At 37.7% G+C, this 21,007-nt stretch overlaps 2 protein-coding genes and 1 long non-coding RNA gene across 3 annotated transcripts; all 3 read right to left on the bottom strand.

Moving 5' to 3' along the window:
• Window positions 1–1,712: 1,712 nt before the first annotated feature.
• LOC140549547 (zinc-alpha-2-glycoprotein-like) lies at window positions 1,713–7,677 on the bottom strand. Its single transcript, XM_072673279.1, has 6 exons — window positions 7,516–7,677; window positions 6,430–6,693; window positions 5,522–5,809; window positions 4,242–4,529; window positions 3,672–3,809; window positions 1,713–2,183 (listed from the first exon to the last, which is right to left on the bottom strand). The coding sequence occupies exons 1-6, from the start codon at window positions 7,568–7,570 to the stop codon at window positions 2,140–2,142; spliced, it is 1,077 nt and encodes a 358-aa protein (XP_072529380.1). The 5' UTR covers window positions 7,571–7,677; the 3' UTR covers window positions 1,713–2,139.
• A 4,608-nt stretch (window positions 7,678–12,285) lies between these two features.
• On the bottom strand, window positions 12,286–13,585 carry LOC140549548 (uncharacterized). Its single transcript, XR_011978999.1, has 3 exons — window positions 13,505–13,585; window positions 12,946–13,002; window positions 12,286–12,346 (listed from the first exon to the last, which is right to left on the bottom strand). It is a non-coding gene; the product is annotated as an uncharacterized lncRNA (long non-coding RNA).
• Window positions 13,586–14,029: 444 nt separating this feature from the next.
• Window positions 14,030–17,529, bottom strand: LOC140549743 (zinc-alpha-2-glycoprotein-like). The gene is made up of 4 exons (XM_072673487.1): window positions 17,305–17,529; window positions 16,219–16,482; window positions 15,327–15,614; window positions 14,030–14,325 (listed from the first exon to the last, which is right to left on the bottom strand). The coding sequence occupies exons 1-4, from the start codon at window positions 17,483–17,485 to the stop codon at window positions 14,030–14,032; spliced, it is 1,029 nt and encodes a 342-aa protein (XP_072529588.1). The 5' UTR covers window positions 17,486–17,529.
• Window positions 17,530–21,007: the final 3,478 nt, after the last annotated feature.

Here is a 21,007-nt window from a genome sequence, read left to right as displayed (position 1 = left end):
TAAATACAGTAAAACACATATAGAGAGTGTATAGACTCTATAATGGAGTATGTATACTATGGAGTCTATTATGTATAGTATGGAGTCTATACTAGATTTAGAGTGTATTATAGAGTGATACAGAGTATATAGACTGTAATGGGTTATAGAGTCTATAGAGTACAGTAGAACTGTCTCCATATCTTAGAGTAATATAGGCTCTATAATAGAGTGTATAGAGTCTATAATAGAGTGTATAGAGTCTATAATAGAGTGTATAGAGTCTATAATAGAGTGTATAGAGTCTATAATATAGTAATATAGAGTCTATAATAGAGTAATATAGTAATATATAGAGGCTCTATAATAGAGTGTACAGACAGAGGACAGTGGAATTGTCTCCATAGAGTACAGCTGTAATGAGGGGTTGAGGTAGAGCAGGGGTCGAACGTAGGCCGCCTACTAAGTGAGTCACCTGAAGCAGGAGGCCGGCGACCACATCGCTGCAGTAGCCTGTGGTCAGCTGGCCCCTGGGGGAAAACTCATCTACCTTTGTTCACCAAGCCGAGTGGCCCCTCAGTGGGGGCCGGCCTCGGCGTCGGCGGCTGAAGGGTCTCGCGCCCCCTCAGCAGCCTGGGTCTCCATAAGCGCTGGTCTACCGTCATGGACACGCCCACGCGTAGACAAACTGAGAGAGCGTGGGTGAGAGACATAGACTAACAATACAATACTATAACAATAATATAACATACAGTAGTTATTTTATACATATTTTTCTCTCATTTTACTGCACTTAAACACAATAAAATCAATGTTTTTAATGTTAAAATAATTTATTATTCATTCATTTTACATTTCAGTTAAGCCCAAAATAGCAACAAATGTAACAAACATAAAACAATATATCTATATTGATGAATAGAGTGTAATATAGATTTATGTCATTTACATACAAAAATAAGCCCAAACCGCCAGAATCATCCAACTGAACGAGCCTCAGAAGCTGAAGCTGGAAGCTGCGTGTCATTCCCACTCCGTACCAGGAGGTGGCGACGTTGATCTGTCATTATTTTGCTCAGCAGACCAGACTAACCGAATTTTGCCACCAACCGCAGCACATGTGGTGAAAGCAGCGAGCAAACAGCCCCCTGAACCTCCACCCTCCTCTTTACTCCACCTGGAAACTCATCCGGGAGCTTCTCCTCGGTGTCTGAAGCAGGTAAGAGCAGAGCTCAGGTGTGTGGAGCTTACCTGGGTGTTTGATAAACCAACACTGTGAGACTCTCAGCAGCTCTGTGCACAACAGAGGAGCCAGCTTAAATCACTTAGCTTTCAATTATTCATTCAGTTCTATTTATTTATTTATTAATTATGATGCACTGTTTATTTTTAAAGGCGGTTTTTGAATTGAGTGGAAATTGATCATTTATTCTTAACGTCTTTATTCTTAATGTTCTGTTCTGTTGTTTTGTTTGTTTGTTTGTTTGTTTGTTGCAGATCTGTGTTCCAAGCCTGGCAGGACCTGCTGAAATATTCAGTGTAACCTGACTCAGTCCTAGTCAGAATGGGTGGGGCTAAACTGCTGTAGGCTGAGTGGGTGGGGCTAAACTGCTGTAGGCTGAGTGGGTGGAGCTAAACTGCTGTAGGTTGACTGAGTGGACTAAGTTGTTTGTATTTCTCGTTTTTCATCCCCCCATCCAACCATTTTTTAGAAATGATATGGTGAACAAATGTAATAAAAGGCTAATTCATTTATTATGTTGATTCAATGAATGCTTCTGAACGTGGGTAAAGCACCGGAGCTGACCTAAACACACCTAAAACCTACGAGGAACCTCAGGGTGTCCTGAAGTGGTGGTGTCGAGACTCCTTAGGTACCCCCAGTCCCAGGTGTAACACATGCACCAAATGAACATAAATGATACAAACAGGAGGTCCTTATTTGGGCCTGTGGGCGGCGGCTCGGAATCGCCCTGTGGGAGGGCGCACTACCGAGTGTAGGGTCAAATTGACCTAAAACTTAATACAAGGATTAACAAACAAGAAAAAATACATTTATAAATGAGCTTCTGTATTCCACAGTGCCTGGGGAGCAGAGAGGATGAATGACCTTGCTCAAGGACCCAACAGTGGCAGCGTGCTGAGCCCAGGTATCACATACTACCACCATCTCCGTTCTCTGTGTAGTTGACTGGAATCAACATCTGGAAAATAGCAGAGGAGCAGAAGATGAACAGAACAGACCATTAACTCCTACACTGTGTTTGGATTTCTGAACAAATCAAGGCAGGAAGCTCTTTAGGATAAACCCATTCCTTCCCTTTTTTCTCCTGATGAAATGATGATCAGCTCTGAATTTAGTACATGAACTGAATGACTGTGGTTTAGTTCAATCAGAAATCTGATCTGAAACAGTCTGTGGTCAGTTAATCTAAAGTGTGATATTAAATGAAACACTGATTAACATGTGATTAGAGCAGAACTGTGGTGCAGCGCACTGCCTGGATAAAAAGACATGAGGCAAAATGACCTCTATCATCCTGCCCTACATTATTAGATTCTCATCATAAATGCTGATTTATGATTTCTATTGTGAAGAGGAAACTTTTTTATCCTTCTTGCTGAGGAAGAATTGCATGTACATATCTTTATTAGTGGTGTAACAGATCGTAGTTGATCCGTGATCTGTACAGATCTCTCCCACACTGCTGCATGCATGTGAACTGATTAACTGCCAAAGTTTAATCATAATAGTGTAGATTACAGTTATACTATATAACCTTTTACAGTAATAATCCCCTACATCTCAATGCAGAGCTGCAGTGAACAGAAACAGACAGCCACTGTGTGTCATGTGGATTTAATTAATAGACAAATCATATTTCAAGTATTAATTATGTACTGTAACTTGTCATTTCTCCTATAACAGTGTAGTAACTGGCTTAAACTGTACATCACAGACGCTGCAGTGATACCATAGTCACCACATTCAGCCTCTACAAAACAGCAGATGTGATTTTCAAATGTGATTTTATATTTATGATAGATTAATATAAATCACCAAACACTTCCAGGTGTGTGTGAAACCACAGCACTTTTCTAAAACTCATAATTAGTGTCCAATTACAATCCAAATACACTCTCACCTACCTGTAGAAACTTATATATTACCGATATTAGGGGTCTCCGATATTAGCTACAGCCAATGGGGTGATTCGAATGTTCCTAGTTATGTGGGGCACTGTAAACTGGGAAGCTCTGTCTACTGCATTATTTTACTTATCTCATATTCCTGCAACAACACACTGTCTTACACACTGTTTCCACAGGCAGGTAATTTTGCCTTTTTCAAGATAGAATGCTTAGAACAAGTTAAATGATCTGAAAATGGAAAATGACTTTTACTAAAACAAGTATAGAAATACAAAAGTTAAACACTCAATATTCTTAAAGCAATCTTACAGTGAGATTAATGTTTATCAGACTTATGATTATTTTATGTGTTTAGGTGTATTAGATGTATGGACTGAGTACAGTATTCTCACCAGCTTTTCCCTTAATCTTTTAATAATTACACAAACATTCATTAGAAATGAACCCTTTCTTCTTCAAAGACACAGCAGAATATGATCCTTCAGAACAGAACTACTGAAGAATAGATGGAGGATCAGTAATAAAGCAGCTCTACTTACAGACTTTTCTTTTCGTTTTCTTTTTCTTTTTCAGAACCCAGAGGATCAGTCCCAGCACACACAGCAGGATCACCACGCCCCCTAGTGCACCTCCAATAATGAAAGCTTTCTTGTTTGAGCAGTTATTGCAGTTTCCATCTTAAAAACACAAACAAACAAGAAGCTTCAGTAAAACTGACTGAAAATATAATACAGTATATTAAACACATTTAATTATAATGTAATAAACAGTACAGTGATTCTGATTCAGTGTATCGTATTATAATAAACTGTATTATATTATATTGTGACTGATATGCTAGCTTCTGGCTAGTGTGCAGGCCATCTTCACACTGAAAGCCCAGAACAGTAGTTCTGAAAACTTCTTGGCTTCTCTACATCAGAATCTCTGTTCTCAGACCAAATGTCCTCTGAAATCAGATTTTCCCCGTATTTAGACTGAACAGACAAAGCTAACTAACACTGCTGTGCTGGAGAGCTCAGGGTTGGAGCGTTAGCTGTTCTGAAGAGTAAAAATAACAGTGTCTGTCAAACAGTGTCCACGGAAATAAATGTCATGGTTATAATTACCCCAGTTCTTAATTACTGCCACATTGAGGGAGATGTGAGACACATAACAGTTGTAATCTGCTGTATAATCATCCTCCGGGATCTCCACACTCTTCCTCAGCTGGTAGGTTCCATCATCATTGGGTCTGACTCCAGAGGATGTCAGCAGATGTTCAGGAAGTGAAGTGCTGTACTTCCTCACACTCATCACCAGGTCTTTGGGGTAGAAGCCCGTGGCCATGCAGGTCAGGTTCAGCTTACTCCAGTGTCTTACAGATGTTTTTGCAAACATATGAACAGCAGGTGGCGCTGAAGAGAAAAAGACAATAAGTGTAAATATGTTTCATTCAATTTAGCCTTTAATCAGAACACAGATCTAATAATGTGACTTTCATGACTAGTTTATGAACTGAGCTGTTCTGACACAGTGATGTTTATACAGTTTTAGCAGTAAATTCCAGTAGTGCTTTTTGAACCTCTGCATCATAATTATTATTTCAAATTTAATTTTATCACTCAGTGATTAAAAAAGCATTAATCTGTGCCACATAAAAGTTTTGTGTACTGTAAATAAAATGTATTAAAATTAATACTCAATAGTTACTTAAACTTACTTTAGACTACATTCCATTTATGTGTAAAGGATTTAAATTAAAGAAATGTACAGTAAACAGATATTATTCATATTTTATATTATGGTGCTATGAAATACAACAACAACAGCAATAATAATAATATTTGAAGAAGCAGAAGAAGAATAACATATGTAATAATAATAACACATTCTTTTGATAATGTGTCTAGAACAAAAGCTTTGACTTTTATTAAGTTTTGTTTTGGTTAGACTTTTGTTAGATCCACCTTTTCCCAGCACAAATGTAGGGTTGTATTGATACACTAAGTGCCATTATTCAATTTACAGTTCTGGTCTAATTATTCAAAATTATAATAGTATTTTGGACACAATTGAAATATATAGTATATTTTTTCTCTATCCATGTTATTGTATAATCTGCTAATGAGACTAGAGCTGGGGGCGGAGCATGGCGTGATTGCACCAGATCAGGGGTCGGTGGATGCAGGTTGTTGTAAACTTTTTAAATTATGCAACTAAATTAAATAAACAATATGTCTGTTCTCCACAATACACAGTTAGTTTCTGCACAGTGAGTTCACACTTTTGGGACTTGGTACACACATTTAACGGCACCAATGACTGCCAATACCTGTATTACTACTATAAAGAACGATGATGATGATGATGATGAAAGGATAACTGTGGTAAGTATTCAGATACTCACTCTGTCTTGGTTTGCTGTCAGTAGTACTGTACTGTAAATACATCTTCAGCATCTCCTCACACTGCTCACATTTCCTAACAGCAATCACATGATGGTCAAATTTCCACTTCTCCTCCCTCTTTCTGTTCTTCTGCTCCTCTGAGGTCGACCATGTCTGAGAGCTGCAGTTAAAACTAATCAGATCTTCTCCATCGTAGGCGTAATCATTAATACTGTTTAAAAGAGTCACAGAGCCGTCAGGATGTCCTTCACCCTCACAGCCGTGCCTCCACTGAAGAACATGACCATCTGAAATGAGGAACAGATTCAGTTCAACACAGATCTTCAGACACATCTTCAAACACCTCAGCTGAAGTCGGAGTCATATACAGACATTTGTCAAGACGTCCCCCTCACACCAAACAGATTCTGTGATTATATTTTTATTGTGTTTTTATTGAAATCATCAATCAAAATACATGTTACACTACAACCAGCAGTTTAGTTAGAGGTTTTCAATTGTGGAGCTTAAATTCAGATTCTAGTTCTGGAATTTGTCATTACTGAACTTCTGATGTTACTGTTTGGCCAAATCAGAACCCAATACATTTATTATACTGACAACTTTAGTTCTATTCAATATCAAACAATTCTATGTTCTTTCATACCAAATTCCAGTATGTAAGCAATCAGTGTTTTAAGCAAATAACCAAACTCTCTACAGAATCTAGACTGCTGACTGGCTGTTTAACTGGCGTTAAAATTGTCCTATTTATGTGATTTACACCAGTGCTTCTTGATTAGTCTTTAGTCTGACAGTAAATAAACCCAAGACCCAGAGATTCTGGATTCAAGATCTTTCATTTTAACAATCAACATCATCCAGTAAAAGCTATTCTGCAATGGTTCAATGGTTCAGTGTTTCTCACCTGACTTATTGTGTCTGAACTCCTTCATCAGTCTGTTGATGAGCTTATTTATCCATTGTCTGTCATAATCCAGCTTCTCAGTGCCTGAATTCCAGTCCGACTCTGAAATCCTCTGCATCCAGCCCTGTTTACGACTCCTGCTCTCATCTGAACTGTTGTAGAAGTCAATCTGTTTGTGGTTCAGCAGCGTCACAGCAGTGGAGCTGTAGATGTTGTCAGTGTGACTGGACTGAATAGTGTAGAGGTAGTTCAGAGAGTGTTTCTCTGTGGAGAATCAGAGGAGTAAAACAGGGTGTTAATGAATGTCTGAGCCGTTAGAGGGACGGTAGTAAATAATGTGTTGGTTACTTTCATGGAAATTTCAGTAAAACCTGCAGTAAAAGCGAGTGTAAGCAGAGCAAAGATATTCAACACCTAATGGTGAAGTACAAATCATAACAATCGATCATGACTTATTTACTAAACATTCTGAATGCATTAATCATGCAAACGCAGATCACAAATCATACACTGCTCTGCTCGTGCACTCCAGGGTCATTTGCATAATACATTTTTGTGGGAGGAGTCAACATAGACGTTTTTCACTCAAAGAACAAAACATCACTTTTACCTGTGTAATATCATCGTTTTATTATTCAATGTTAAATATATATATATTTTATCGTGATATCTTGGTGGCTTTTGGGTAGTATTGTAAAACTACAAATTGAACTAATTGAAAGTAAATGTAGGACTGTACAGGGGGCAGTGAGTGAGAAACATGGTTGCTGGTTTTGACAGGCTCCAAAATGACTTTTTAAATATTTTACACTGACTTTTATTAAAAGTGAAATATGTGGAAATATGAGGAGAAATGCTGCCTTTGGTCTAAAACACAGTGATGAACCGAACAGAAACTCGATTCATCAACAGCTGAAACGACACTAAACGAGAGATTTAGATCTGTGGTCAGTGTTTTTATGTTTGAGGTCCAGTATAGTACACCAAACATACACCATTTACTGCTGTCTGAGTTCTGGACATTCAACACCAGATACCTCCTTACTTACAGCTCGCTGAAGAGAAACTTCTCAAACCAGCTCTTACCTCCAACCACAGTCTGGAGAAAGCTGAACAGCAGAAGAGCTTTAGATGAGGTCATCTTCACCTTCTCACTCCCTCTTTTTCATAAATAATAGAATATAATAGAATATAATAGATCATAATAGTTTCCTCAAGCGTCGAACACTGATGGAGGGTGGATCTTCACAAAATGTCTGTTCATGTGTCTGTAACCACTTCCCTTTCTCTAACCACTTCCCTGTCTGTAAACCCCCCACACTGCTGTGCTGGAGACTTTAGGGTTTGAGCGTTAGCAGATATTATTCATATTTTATATTATGGTGCTATGAAATACAACAACAACAACAATAATAATAATAATATTTGAAGAAGCAGAAGAGGAATAACATATGTAATAATAATAACACATCCTGGACTACATTGGACTCCAGCGAACTTCCCAGCGAGAGTTCAGAGACTGCTTGGCTTACACTCCGTCAGACCAAACGGAGCTTGTCAAATTAACAAACGATCTAGAGAATACCCTCCGATCAACCTTAGACAAAGTAGCACCGTTCAAAAATAAAATGAGGAGGCAGTAAAGGCTCGCACCGTGGTACAGTGATCAAACTCGTACCTTAAAACAAACAGTGCGGAAACTAGGGCGTAAATGGCGGACGACCAAACTAGAGGTGTTCCACTCTGCGTGGAAGGACAGCCTTAGTCAATATAGAAAGACTCTCATTAAAGCTCGCTCAGCGTATCTGGCCTCGCTGATCGAGAAAAACAAAAACAATCCCAGAGTTCTTTTTAATGAGATCTCTAAACTTACTAAAAGCCAGGCAGATACTCAACCCCAGATCCCAACATCTTTAACTAGTCATGTTTTTATGGACTATTTTAATAATAAAATAGAAAATATTAGACAACAAATCCAACCCTGCTTATTAAATCAAACATGGCCATCACCTGATTTAGTTGCTTTAGAACAAAACTTAGTTGTAGAACAAAGGCTGGAAGCCTTCTACCCACTTCCACAGCCAGAACTAGAAAAAATTATATCCTCAGCTAATTGTACAACATGTACACTCGACCCGATTCCCTCTAAATTGCTAAAAGAAATTCTCCCAATTATAATTGGACCTCTTTTAACAATTGTAAATTCATCCCTTAGCCTTGGGCATGTACCCCAAACCCTTAAAATAGCAGTTATAAAACCTTTAATCAAAAAACCAAATCTTGATCCTAGCGTATTATCTAATTATAGACCCATCTCAAACTTAACATTCGTATCTAAGATATTAGAAAAAGCTGTGGCCCAACAACTCTGCTTATACCTGAGTAAAAATGACATGTATGAGAAATTCCAGTCTGGATTTAGACTCAATCACAGCACAGAGACAGCCCTAGTGAAGATTACGAATGATCTCCTTCTTGCCTCTGATCAAGGCTACGTATCTTTATTAGTCCTACTAGACCTTAGTGCAGCCTTTGATACAATAGATCATTCTATATTACTAGAAAGATTAGAGAAAATGGTTGGAATCACAGGGACAGCCCTATCATGGTTCCAATCATATCTAACGGGACGCCTCCAATTTGTAAAGATTAACGATTTATCTTCAAACTACGCAGAAGTAAGATATGGAGTTCCTCAAGGCTCTATTTTAGGACCACTATTATTTACATTATACATGTTACCACTGGGCTCAGTTATAAGCAGACATGGCGTTAATTTCCACTTCTATGCAGATGACACACAGCTCTATATATCAGCCAAACCTGACGATAAATTTAGATTACAGAAAATGGAGGACTGTGTAAAGGATATAAAACTCTGGATGTCACATAACTTCCTTCTCCTTAACAGTGACAAAACCGAAGTTCTCCTTTTAGGTCCAAAAGACTCTAGAAATAAACTATCAGACTTAATGTTAGACTTGGCAGATTCTCCCATCATTCCTGGTTTAGCAGCTAAAAATCTTGGCGTCACATTCGACTCAGATTTATCATTTGAGCAACATATAGCTAATATTAGTAGAACAGCCTTTATGCAGCTTAGGAACATCTCCAAACTAAGAAACTCCTTATCACTACAAGACGCAGAAAAGCTAGTACATGCTTTTATTACCTCAAGGCTAGATTACTGTAATGCGTTACTGTCAGGTTGTTCCAGCAGGAACCTCAATAAACTTCAGCTGGTGCAAAATGCTGCAGCCAGGGTCCTTACTAAAACTAGAAAATTTGACCATATCAGTCCAGTTCTATCAGCACTTCATTGGCTCCCAGTTAAATTCCGTATTGAATACAAAATTCTTTTATTAACATATAAAGCCCTACATGGCCTCGCTCCTGAGTACCTGCAGGATCTTATAGTATATTACGAACCATCAAGACTACTTAGATCTCAGGGTGCTGGCCTCTTACGCATTCCCAAAATTCAGAAAACCTCAGCAGGGGGAAGATCCTTTTCCTATAAAGCCCCCCAGCCCTGGAATAACCTTCCAGATAATGTTCGGGATTCAGACACAGTCTCAATCTTTAAATCTAAACTGAAAACTTATATGTTTAGTTTAGCTTTTGGTCATTAATGTTTCTTAGATAAGGGCTGCAGGTCCAGGGGTTCGCGGACCCAGGGAATTGTAGTACTCTGAGATGCTGGAGCTGTCGTCTCGCTGCTTACACGCGATCACTCAGGTTTGTTGACGGTGGAGCAGATAGATGCTGGTGTTCTCAGGGTACGCCCGTGTCCGTGTTACCTTCTGGCTCTCTCCTTTTAATTATGCTGTGATAATCAGACCTGCCGGAGTCATCAGACATACCCAGATGCTGATGATCAACATTCTCTGCACTCCATAAAATTCCTCTTAGAACTAACTTCTCTCTCTTTACCTTCCCCGAGTAAATGGCCACCCAGCCCGATCTGCAGGAAGATTGCCCGCTGAGGTCCCCTCTACCTGCATCTAACCAGCTGCCACCTACCAGTCCAGCCAGCGGGTCCCCCCCCCCCCCAACCCGCCACCACCCATGGCTCACCCGCCAGCCGCTGCTGCCTGTTTGGTGGCCGTGCTGAAACCTAGATGGACTCGTGCCTGTCTGACACTATTAATATCACAACTATTAACTTTCTGTTGTACCTGGTTTGGTAATTTTTATCATTAATGTTTAAAACAGTCTGGCCAGAGGAGGATGGGTCCCCCTTGTGAGTCTTGGTTCCTCCCAAGGTTTCTTCCTCCAGCTCTGAGGGAGTTTTTCCTTGCCACTGTCGCCGTTGGCTGCTCACGGGGGTCTTTGACGCTTCATGTTATTTCTTCTTTCTTCTCTGTCTCTGTTCTTTATTAAGTAATAATTATGTAAAGCTGCTTTGTGACGACAACAGTTGTAAAAAGCGCTATACAAATAAATTTGACTTGACTTGACTTGACTTGACTTGTTACAATCAAACATAAAGATGGAAATGAACGGCTAGGCCTGGTGTAATGATGATGTGCCATTAGGACATAATCTCCCATAATTCCTTCAGTTACAGCCATTCGTTTCCATCTTTGTGTTTTGAATTTGAATATATGGCTTAAAAAAAAGACAACTAATCTAAAAGTAATGGAAAGTTTGAGAAGAAGAATCCTTTGGATTATGTTAAAATTATGATTTTAAACAGGTAAATCAGTCATCTGTAAACAGAGTACACTTTTAGCTTGTTGTGCTTTTTCACATAAATATTCAATAAAACTGAGGACTGCAGAACAGGCCTGGGTGATATAGTCAGACACTGACGATGCTTAAAGCTGATATTGTATTGGAAAAGTAAGCTGATTAATAATTATTCTAGACTCAAATAAAATTCATGTTAAATGACATCCTGTCGCTGTCCAGTGAAAATCATGTATCTCCAATCTGGTGATTTTCAAATAAGTCAAACTAGAGTCAGATAAGAGCTTTTTCCAAGGAATTTCAAGCATTTATGTTGGTCTGTTCCTCCTGAATTATTTGTACAGTGTACAGAAGCAGCTACAGGGTTCAAACCATGGTGAAAAATAAAAACTGATAAAAATGGAGATTCATGTTTTTCATTGGATGGCAGGGAAATATGTAATATTTAACAGTTTTACTGGTAAAACAGTGGATTGTTGAGGGGCATTTATAAGCTGTTGGGTGGTCACATGTCACCCAGGTCTGCTGCAGATGAGTGTTCAAGGTAAAAATAAATGTCTAATAAATGACCATCATATTAGAAAAGTACAGTAAAATACTCAAATCTTTTCAGGAACATGTTTCACAGCTTGCTGGTCATAGATGATAGATCAGCAGATTATTGCTCAACAGCAATTCATCTCAATCAATCTCCATTCTCGAGCAACAGATGGAGTGACTCTCAAAAATATAAATCTACAGTAAAATGCTTAAAAAATCTTTTCAGTAACATGTTTCACAGCTTGCTGGTCATAGATGATTAATGGTCAGCTCCACTGAAACCATTCGCTGCCCCATTACTGGCTCCATTACCTTGAGAGTAGCAGAAAAGAAGGAGAATAAAAATTAAGGAAAAAAGGAAAAACAGTAACTGAAGTTCTGAACATCCAGAAACACAACTCCATCTTCCTGAACTTTGTTTAAAGAGTTAAAAGGCTCACTCTCTGTTTACAGTAAAACAGACCATTAGGTTTCTTAGCTTCACCATAAACTTGTGGAGAACTTCAGCAATTCCTTAAACACAACTCTTCTCATTTTGGTAGATCAGTGTGTAAACTGTGGTGAACAGACCCACTGCAAATCTGCATATTAATAAAGTTACTGTAATGGAAGCATAAGCAGCACTTACTGTGTGGTAGGAGCTCCCTGTTGGAGCCGTTTGCTGTCTTATAATTGTTTTCTTGTTCTGGAAAACAGCATGAAATGGAATATGATGCAGCAATAACTCTCATTCCCAGCACAAAAATACTGATACGGGATGAGGCAGGGGGATGGGGGGTGGGGGGTGATGGTCCCACGAGCAGAGCTCCTGGTTTATTAATTTATTTTAAACAGGGAGATAAATAACTAAACTGAGACCTTGGTTCAGCTCACACCTTAAACCCAGAGCTTCACTCCTGAATTACAAATTCACTCCACTTGCTTCCTTTCCTTTACTTCTTCTCTAGTTCTCTAGTTCTCTCTTTACCACTCTACCATCTGCCCCTCTACAAAGGCACAGCACTAAGCCGCAGTTTGGGAGCTCTTTTATGCCGAGCCCAGCAGGTGTGTCTGATCAGCAGTAATCAGCACTGGGGCTTCTGGGAAATTGAGTTTTCAGAGCTGCTTTCTTTCTACACCAACTTGGCCCCCTGCTGGTGACTGGTGGTGTGGACTGAACCCTTACGAATACAAATACTGAAGACTTTTATGCTTTAATTTTAAAGACAATTAACTGAACAGCATCTCTTAAAGATACTGTTCTCTGCTGAAGATCTCTTAAATGTTAAATGAATGAATAATTACCATGCAGGAGTGCCTCCCCATTGGTGCCGTTTGCTGTCCCATTTGTCATTCCATGGCCTGGAAAAAAGCAGAAGATAGAATATGATGCAATAAGAAAATACAGTGAGGAAATAATAATAATAATATAATATATATTCTTAATAATAAAACACAAATAATAAAATGTTTTAAATAATAAAAAAACTATTATTTTTTACAGTTTTAAAGCATTAACCAATAAACTCATTCCTTCGTCATATTTGCAGTACAAAGGTATGTTTATATGAGTATCTATTCAGAATACAACATATAATATTCTGAGATCTGTGATTATATTGGATTCAATTATGAACAGTGTATTACAACAGGAGACCCAAAAGTCAGCCCTGGGACTTCAAGCTAACTCTGCAGTAAATCTCTGTTCTCTAAAGGTCAGCAGTTTCCATCCTCCCCCACCTCCAGATTTTTCTGAGTACACATGTTCTCATATGTGTGTGTATGCTGTATTCATATCTGTATCTGTCTGTAGTTATTGGAGAACTTTGGTCAAACAAAAAAGGTTTCTTGTGAAAAATGCTACCTGCAGACGTCTGAGAACTTGGGTTAGAACTTCTGAGAGAACTTCCACTGCTGACTGAACGTGATCCACCATGACGTCCTCCACCTGGTAAATCCACACAAGACCAAAACGTAAATACACCAGCCTACATTCACCTTCATTCTTCATGTCTAAACAATACATACATCCACTAAATGCAGTGAGCAGATTAGGAGAATTCAGCCATTATGGAGCTTAATGTACTGCGTTCTGCTTTCTCCAAGAAAAAATACCAATAATAATGCAATTACTTCACTAATTAGGGAGTGCTTGTAATGATACAGCTCAACTTACCAATTATCCCAAACTTTTTAAGGGCAATAACGACAGCACACAGCACACCTGCCACAACAAGAACTCCTACAATGATCCCCACAAGGCCTGTCCTTTCTGCTACAGAAATGTAAAGAATTACAGGAAGCCCATACACTTTTGGGTAGTTAGTAATTCCACTCAGTAAAGGACTGTAATAACTCTGATAGATTAGAACTGCATGAAGATACAGATTTAATTACCCCAGTTCTTAATTACTGCCACATTGAGGGAGATGTGAGACACATAACAGTCGTAAGCTGCTGTATAATCATCCTCCGGGATCTCCACACTCTTCCTCAGCTGGTAGGTTCCATCATCATTGGGTCTGACTCCAGAGGATGTCAGCAGATGTTCAGGCAGTGAAGTGCTGTACTTCCTCACACTCATCACCAGGTCTTTGGGGTAGAAGCCCGTGGCCATGCAGGTCAGGTTCAGCTTACTCCAGTGTCTTACAGATGTTTTTGCAAACATATGAACAGCAGGTGGCGCTGAAGAGAAAAAGACAATAAGTGTAAATATGTTTCATTCAATTTAGCCTTTAATCAGAACACAGATCTAATAATGTGACTTTCATGACTAGTTTATGAACTGAGCTGTTCTGACACAGTGATGTTTATACAGTTTTAGCAGTAAATTCCAGTAGTGCTTTTTGAACCTCTGCATCATAATTGTTATTTCAATTTTTATTTTATCACTCAGTGATTAAAAAAGCATTAATCTGTGCCACATAAAAGTTTTATGTATTGTAAATAAAATTTATTAAAATTAATACTCAATACTTACTTAAACTTACTTTAGACTACATTCCATTTATGTGTAAATGATTTAAATTAAAGAAATGTACAGTAAACAGATATTATTCATATTTTATATTATGGTGCTATGAAATACAACAACAACAACAACAATAATAATAATATTTGAAGAAGCAGAAGAAGAATAACATATGTAATAATAATAACACATTCTTTTGATAATGTGTCTAGAACAAAAGCTTTGACTTTTATTAAGTTTTGTTTTGGTTAGACTTTTGTTAGATCCACCTTTTCCCAGCACAAATGTAGGATTGTATTGATACACTAAGTACCATTATTCCATTTACAGTTCTGGTCTAATTATTCAAAATTATAACAGTATTTTGGACACAATTGAAATATATAGTATATTTTTTCTCTATCCATGTTATTGTATAATCTGCTAATGAGACTAGAGCTGGGGGCGGAGCATGGCGTGATTGCACCAGATCAGGGGTCGGTGGATGCAGGTTGTTGTAAACTTTTTAAATTATGCAACTAAATGAAATAAACAATATGTCTGTTCTCCACAATACACAGTTAGTTTCTGCACAGTGATTTCACACTTTTGGGACTTGGTACACACATTTAACGGCACCAATGACTGCCAATACCTGTATTACTACTATAAAGAAGAATGATAATGATGATGATGATGATGAAAGGATAACTGTGGTAAGTATTCAGATACTCACTCTGTCTTGGTTTGCTGTCAGTAGTACTGTACTGTAAATACATCTTCAGCATCTCCTCACACTGCTCACATTTCCTAACAGCAATCACATGATGGTCAGAATTCCACTTCTCCTCCCTCTCTCTGTTCTTCTGCTCCTCTGAGGTCGACCATGTCTGAGAGCTGCAGTTAAAACTAATCAGATCTTCTCCATCGTAGGCGTAATCATTAATACTGTTTAAAAGAGTCACAGAGCCGTCAGGATGTCCTTCACCCTCACAGCCGTGCCTCCACTGAAGAACATGACCATCTGAAATGAGGAACAGATTCAGTTCAACACAGATCTTCAGACACATCTTCAAACACCTCAGCTGAAGTCAGAGTCATATACAGACATTTGTCAAGACGCCCCCCTCACACCAAACAGATTCTGTGATTATATTTTTATTGTGTTTTTATTGAAATCATCAATCAAAATACATGTTACACTACAACCAGCAGTTTAGTTAGAGGTTTTCAATTGTGGAGCTTAAATTCAGATTCTAGTTCTGGAATTTGTCATTACAGGTAGTTACCTGAACTTCTGATGTTACTGTTTGGCCAAATCAGAACCCAATACATTTATTATACTGACAACTTTAGTTCTATTCAATATCAAACAATTCTATGTTCTTTCATACCAAATTCCAGTATGTAAGCAATCAGTGTTTTAAGCAAATAACCAAACTCTCTACAGAATCTAGACTGCTGACTGGCTGTTTAACTGGCGTTAAAATTGTCCTATTTATGTGATTTACACCAGTGCTTCTTAATTAGTCTTTAGTCTGACAGTAAATAAACCCAAGATCCAGAGATTCTGGATTCAAGATCTTTCATTTTAACAATCAATGGTTCAATGGTTCAGTGTTTCTCACCTGACTTATTGTGTCTGAACTCATTCATCAGTTTGTTGATGAGCTTATTTATCCATTGTCTGTCAGAATACAGCTTCTCAGTGCCTGAATTCCAGTCCGACTCTGAAATCCTCTGCATCCAGTCCTGTTTACGACTCCTGCTCTCATCTGAACTGTTGTAGAAGTCAATCTGTTTGTGGTTCAGCAGCGTCACAGCAGTGGAGCTGTAGATGTTGTCAGTGTGACTGGACTGAATAGTGTAGAGGTAGTTCAGAGAGTGTTTCTCTGTGGAGAATCAGAGGAGTAAAACAGGGTGTTAATGAATGTCTGAGCCGTTAGAGGGACGGTAGTAAATAATGTGTTGGTTACTTTCATGGAAATTTCAGTAAAACCTGCAGTAAAAGCGAGTGTAAGCAGAGCAAAGATATTCAACACCTAATGGTGAAGTACAAATCATAACAATCGATCATGACTTATTTACTAAACATTCTGAATGCATTAATCATGCAAACGCAGATCACAAATCATACACTGCTCTGCTCGTGCACTCCAGGGTCATTTGCATAATACATTTTTGTGGGAGGAGTCAACATAGACGTTTTTCATTCAAAGAACAAAACATCACTTTTACCTGTGTAATATCATCGTTTTATTATTCAATGATAAATATATATATATTTTATCATGATATCTTGGTGGCTTTTGGGTAGTATTGTAAAATGACAAATTGAACAAATTGAAAGTAAATGTAGGACTGTACAGGGGGCAGTGAGTGAGAAACATGGTTGCTGGTTTTGACAGGCTCCAAAATGACTTTTTAAATATTTTACACTGACTTTTATTAAAAGTGAAATAAGTGGAAATATGAGGAGAAATGCTGCCTTTGGTCTAAAACACAGTGATGAACCGAACAGAAACTCGATTCATCAACAGCTGAAACGACACTAAACGAGAGATTTAGATCTGTGGTCAGTGTTTTTATGTTTGAGGTCCAGTATAGTTCACCAGACATACACCATTTACTGCTGTCTGAGTTCTGGACATTCAACACCAGATACCTCCTTACTTACAGCTCGCTGAAGAGAAACTTCTCAAACCAGCTCTTACCTCCAACCACAGTGAGGAGAAAGCTGAAGAGCAGAAGAGCACCTCCACCCACATTCTGGAGAAAGCTGAAGAGCAGAAGAGCACCTCCACCCACATTCTGGAGAAAGCTGAAGAGCAGAAGAGCACCTCCACCCACATTCTGGAGAAAGCTGAAGAGCAGAAGAGCTGCAGATGAGGTCATCTTCACCTTCTCACATCTTTATTATTTCATAAATAATAGAATATAATAGAATATTAAAGATCATAAGGGAATAGTTTCCTCAAGTGTCGAACACTGATGGAAGGTGGATCTTCACAAAACACCGAAATACAAGCGCGAGTGCTTGTCTGTTCATGTGTCTGTAACCCTCCCCCTTTATATAACCACTTCCCTTTCTGTACCCCTCCCTCCGTTTCTGTAAACCCCCACACTGCTGTGCTGGAGAGTTTAGGGTTTGAGCGTTAGCAGATATTATTCATATTTTATATTATGGTGCTATAAAATACAACAACAATAATAATAATAACAATAATAATAATATTTGAAGAAGCAGAAGAAGAATAACATATGTAATAATAATAACACATCCTTTTGATAATGTGTCTAGAACAAAAGCTTTGACTTTTATTAAGTTTTGTTTTGGTTAGACTTTTGTTAGATCCACCTTTTCCCAGCACAAATGTAGGGTTGTATTGATACACTAAGTACCATTATTCAATTTACAGTTCTGGTCTAATTATTCAAAATTATAACAGTATTTTGGACACAATTGAAATATATAGTATATTTTTTCTCTATCCATGTTATTGTATAATCTGCTAATGAGACTAGAGCTGGGGGCGGAGCATGGCGTGATTGCACCAGATCAGGGGTCGGTGGATGCAGGTTGTTGTAAACTTTTTAAATTATGCAACTAAATGAAATAAACAATATGTCTGTTCTCCACAATACACAGTTAGTTTCTGCACAGTGAGTTCACACTTTTGGGACTTGGTACACACATTTAACGGCACCAATGACTGCCAATACCTGTATTATACAGTGTGTGCAGAATTATTAGGCAAGTTGTATTTGAGAGGATTCTTTTTATTACTGAACAACAACGATGTTCTCAATCAACCCAAAAGACTCATAAATATCAAAGCTTAATATATTTGGAAGTTGGAGTGGGGTTTTTTAGATTTGGAGATCTTAGGAGGATATCTGTTTGTGCAGGTAACCATTACTGTGCAGAATTATTAGGCAACTTAATAAAAACAAATATATACCATCTCACCTGTTTATCTTCACCAGGTAAACCAATACAACACAAACTATAGAAATAAACATTTCTGACATTAAAAAACAAAACCACAAACAAACCAGTGACCAATACAGCCACCTTTCTTTACCATGACACGTGTGAACCTAACACGGTCACATACAGCGCTGAGGATCTTCTCAGCATCAGGCACTTCATGCCAAATGGAATCACTCCTGATTTCTCCTTATCGGACTGTTTTCTGGACGTTGTAGTGAGCGGAGTAGCTGCGCTCCTCAGCCGCAGACGCAGGCGGACGCGCAGACTTTTGGACTCGGAATGGAGAACAGTAGAGACGGAGCGGTCAGCGGTACACACCGCTGGAGCTCCGCAAGTCCGCACCGCGCTCAGGTTCCCATTCCCGAGGAGATACGGGGACCGTACAGGGGTGCAGAGCTGGAGTCAAAACAAAGGCAAAGAGGAGACGTTTCAAGCCCTTCATCCCCTCCGTCATCATGGGGAACGCGAGGTCCATCACCAACAAGATAGCCGAGCTGAGCGCGCTGACCAGGACCCAGCGGGAGTATCGCGAGTGCAGTGCGCTGTGCTTCTCGGAGTCATGGCTAAACAGGACAGGAGCTCCGAGCTAAGCGGTAAGAAGAAGGGCGGAGGGGTTGTGCTGAGACTCCAGACTCAGCACCCGAACGCCCTCATTGTCATTTCTGGGGATTTTAATCATGTGTCTCTCTCAACCACGCTGCCCAAGTTCCACCAGTATGTTGACTGTGCTACCAGGGAGAACCGAGTACTGGATCTTCTGTATGCAAATGTTAAGGATGCATACAGGTCCTCTGCCCTACCTCCACTAGAATAACACAGCTAAAACAGGGTGTTAATGAATGTCTGAGCTGTTAGAGGGACGGTAGTAAATAATGTGTTGGTTACTTTCATGGAAATTTTAAGTGTAGACAGAGCAAAGGTACTGAACACCTGATTGTGATGTTTATTTAAACTGAACAAAACATTTGTATTACAAATACAAAATACAAGTATTACTAATGAAATAAAAACTGAATATATATATATATATATATATATATATATATATATATATATATATATATACTTCTACTAGTATTATTATTTATAATGAACGTATTTTATTAGGAAACTGTATCTACAGCATCTACTATAAATCAGTATCTATTATAAATAATACAGTATATATTTAACAATGTATTGAAAATTATTCAGTATTACATGAAATTAACTACAATAAAAACTCAGTAACTACTATAAATTAATCAGTATCTACAATATAGATTTAATTATCTACAATAATAGTACTCACTACTGATTATTCAGTAACTGCTATAAATTAATCAGTATCTACAATATAGATTTATTTATCTACAATAATAGTACTCACTACTGGTTATTCAGTAACTGCTATAAATTAATCAGTATCTACAATATAGATTTATTTATCTACAATAATAGTACTCACTACTGATTATTCAGTAACTGCTATAAATTAATCAGTATCTACAATATAGATTTAATTATCTACAATAATAGTACTCACTACTGATTATTCAGTAACTGCTATAAATTAATCAGTATCTACAATATAGATTTATTTATCTACAATAATAGTACTCACTACTGATTATTCAGTAACTGCTATAAATTAATCAGTATCTACAATATAGATTTATTTATCTACAATAATAGTACTCACTACTGATTATTCAGTAACTGCTATAAATTAATCAGTATCTACAATATAGATTTAATTATCTACAATAATAGTACTCACTACTGATTATTCAGTAACTGCTATAAATTAATCAGCATCTACAATATAGATTTATTTATCTACAATAATAGTATTCACTACTGATTATTCAGTAACTGCTATATATTAATCAGTATCTACAATATAGATTTATTTATCTACAATAATTGTACTCACTACTGATTATTCAGTAACTGCTATAAATTAATCAGTATCTACAATATAGATTTATTTATCTACAATAATAGTACTCACTACTGATTATTCAGTAACTGCTATAAATTAATCAGTATCTACAATATAGATTTAATTATCTACAATAATAGTACTCACTACTGATTATTCAGTAACTGCTATAAATTAATCAGCATCTACAATATAGATTTATTTATCTACAATAATAGTATTCACTACTGATTATTCAGTAACTGCTATATATTAATCAGTATCTACAATATAGATTTATTTATCTACAATAATTGTACTCACTACTGATTATTCAGTAACTGCTATAAATTAATCAGTATCTACAATATAGATTTATTTATCTACAATAATAGTACTCACTACTGATTATTCAGTAACTGCTATAAATTAATCAGTATCTACAATATAGATTTATTTATCTACAATAATAGTACTCACTACTGATTATTCAGTAACTGCTATAACAGTAATAACAGTA

The sequence above is a fragment of the Salminus brasiliensis genome, chromosome 2, assembly GCF_030463535.1.
Source record: "Salminus brasiliensis chromosome 2, fSalBra1.hap2, whole genome shotgun sequence".
Lineage (NCBI taxonomy): Eukaryota > Metazoa > Chordata > Actinopteri > Characiformes > Bryconidae > Salminus > Salminus brasiliensis.
The sequence above is the reverse complement of the archived record's forward strand: the minus strand, read 5'-3'. Positions and strand labels throughout refer to the sequence as shown.

Excerpts from the sequence above, each read along its gene's own strand:
- LOC140549547 (XM_072673279.1), bottom strand. The coding sequence starts at position 7,570 with ATGACCTCATCTAAAGCTCTTCTGCTGTTCAGCTTTCTCCAGACTGTG. Across the intron at positions 5,810-6,429 it reads GTTCAGACACAATAAGTCAG|ATGGTCATGTTCTTCAGTGG; the intron begins GTGAGAAACACT and ends TCCTCATTTCAG. Across the intron at positions 2,184-3,671 it reads GAAAACGAAAAGAAAAGTCT|ATGTTGATTCCAGTCAACTA; the intron begins GTAAGTAGAGCT and ends GCTATTTTCCAG.
- LOC140549743 (XM_072673487.1), bottom strand. The coding sequence starts at position 17,485 with ATGACCTCATCTGCAGCTCTTCTGCTCTTCAGCTTTCTCCAGAATGTG. Across the intron at positions 16,483-17,304 it reads TCTCCTCACTGTGGTTGGAG|AGAAACACTCTCTGAACTAC; the intron begins GTAAGAGCTGGT and ends GATTCTCCACAG. Across the intron at positions 14,326-15,326 it reads TGACAGCAAACCAAGACAGA|CGCCACCTGCTGTTCATATG; the intron begins GTGAGTATCTGA and ends TTTTCTCTTCAG.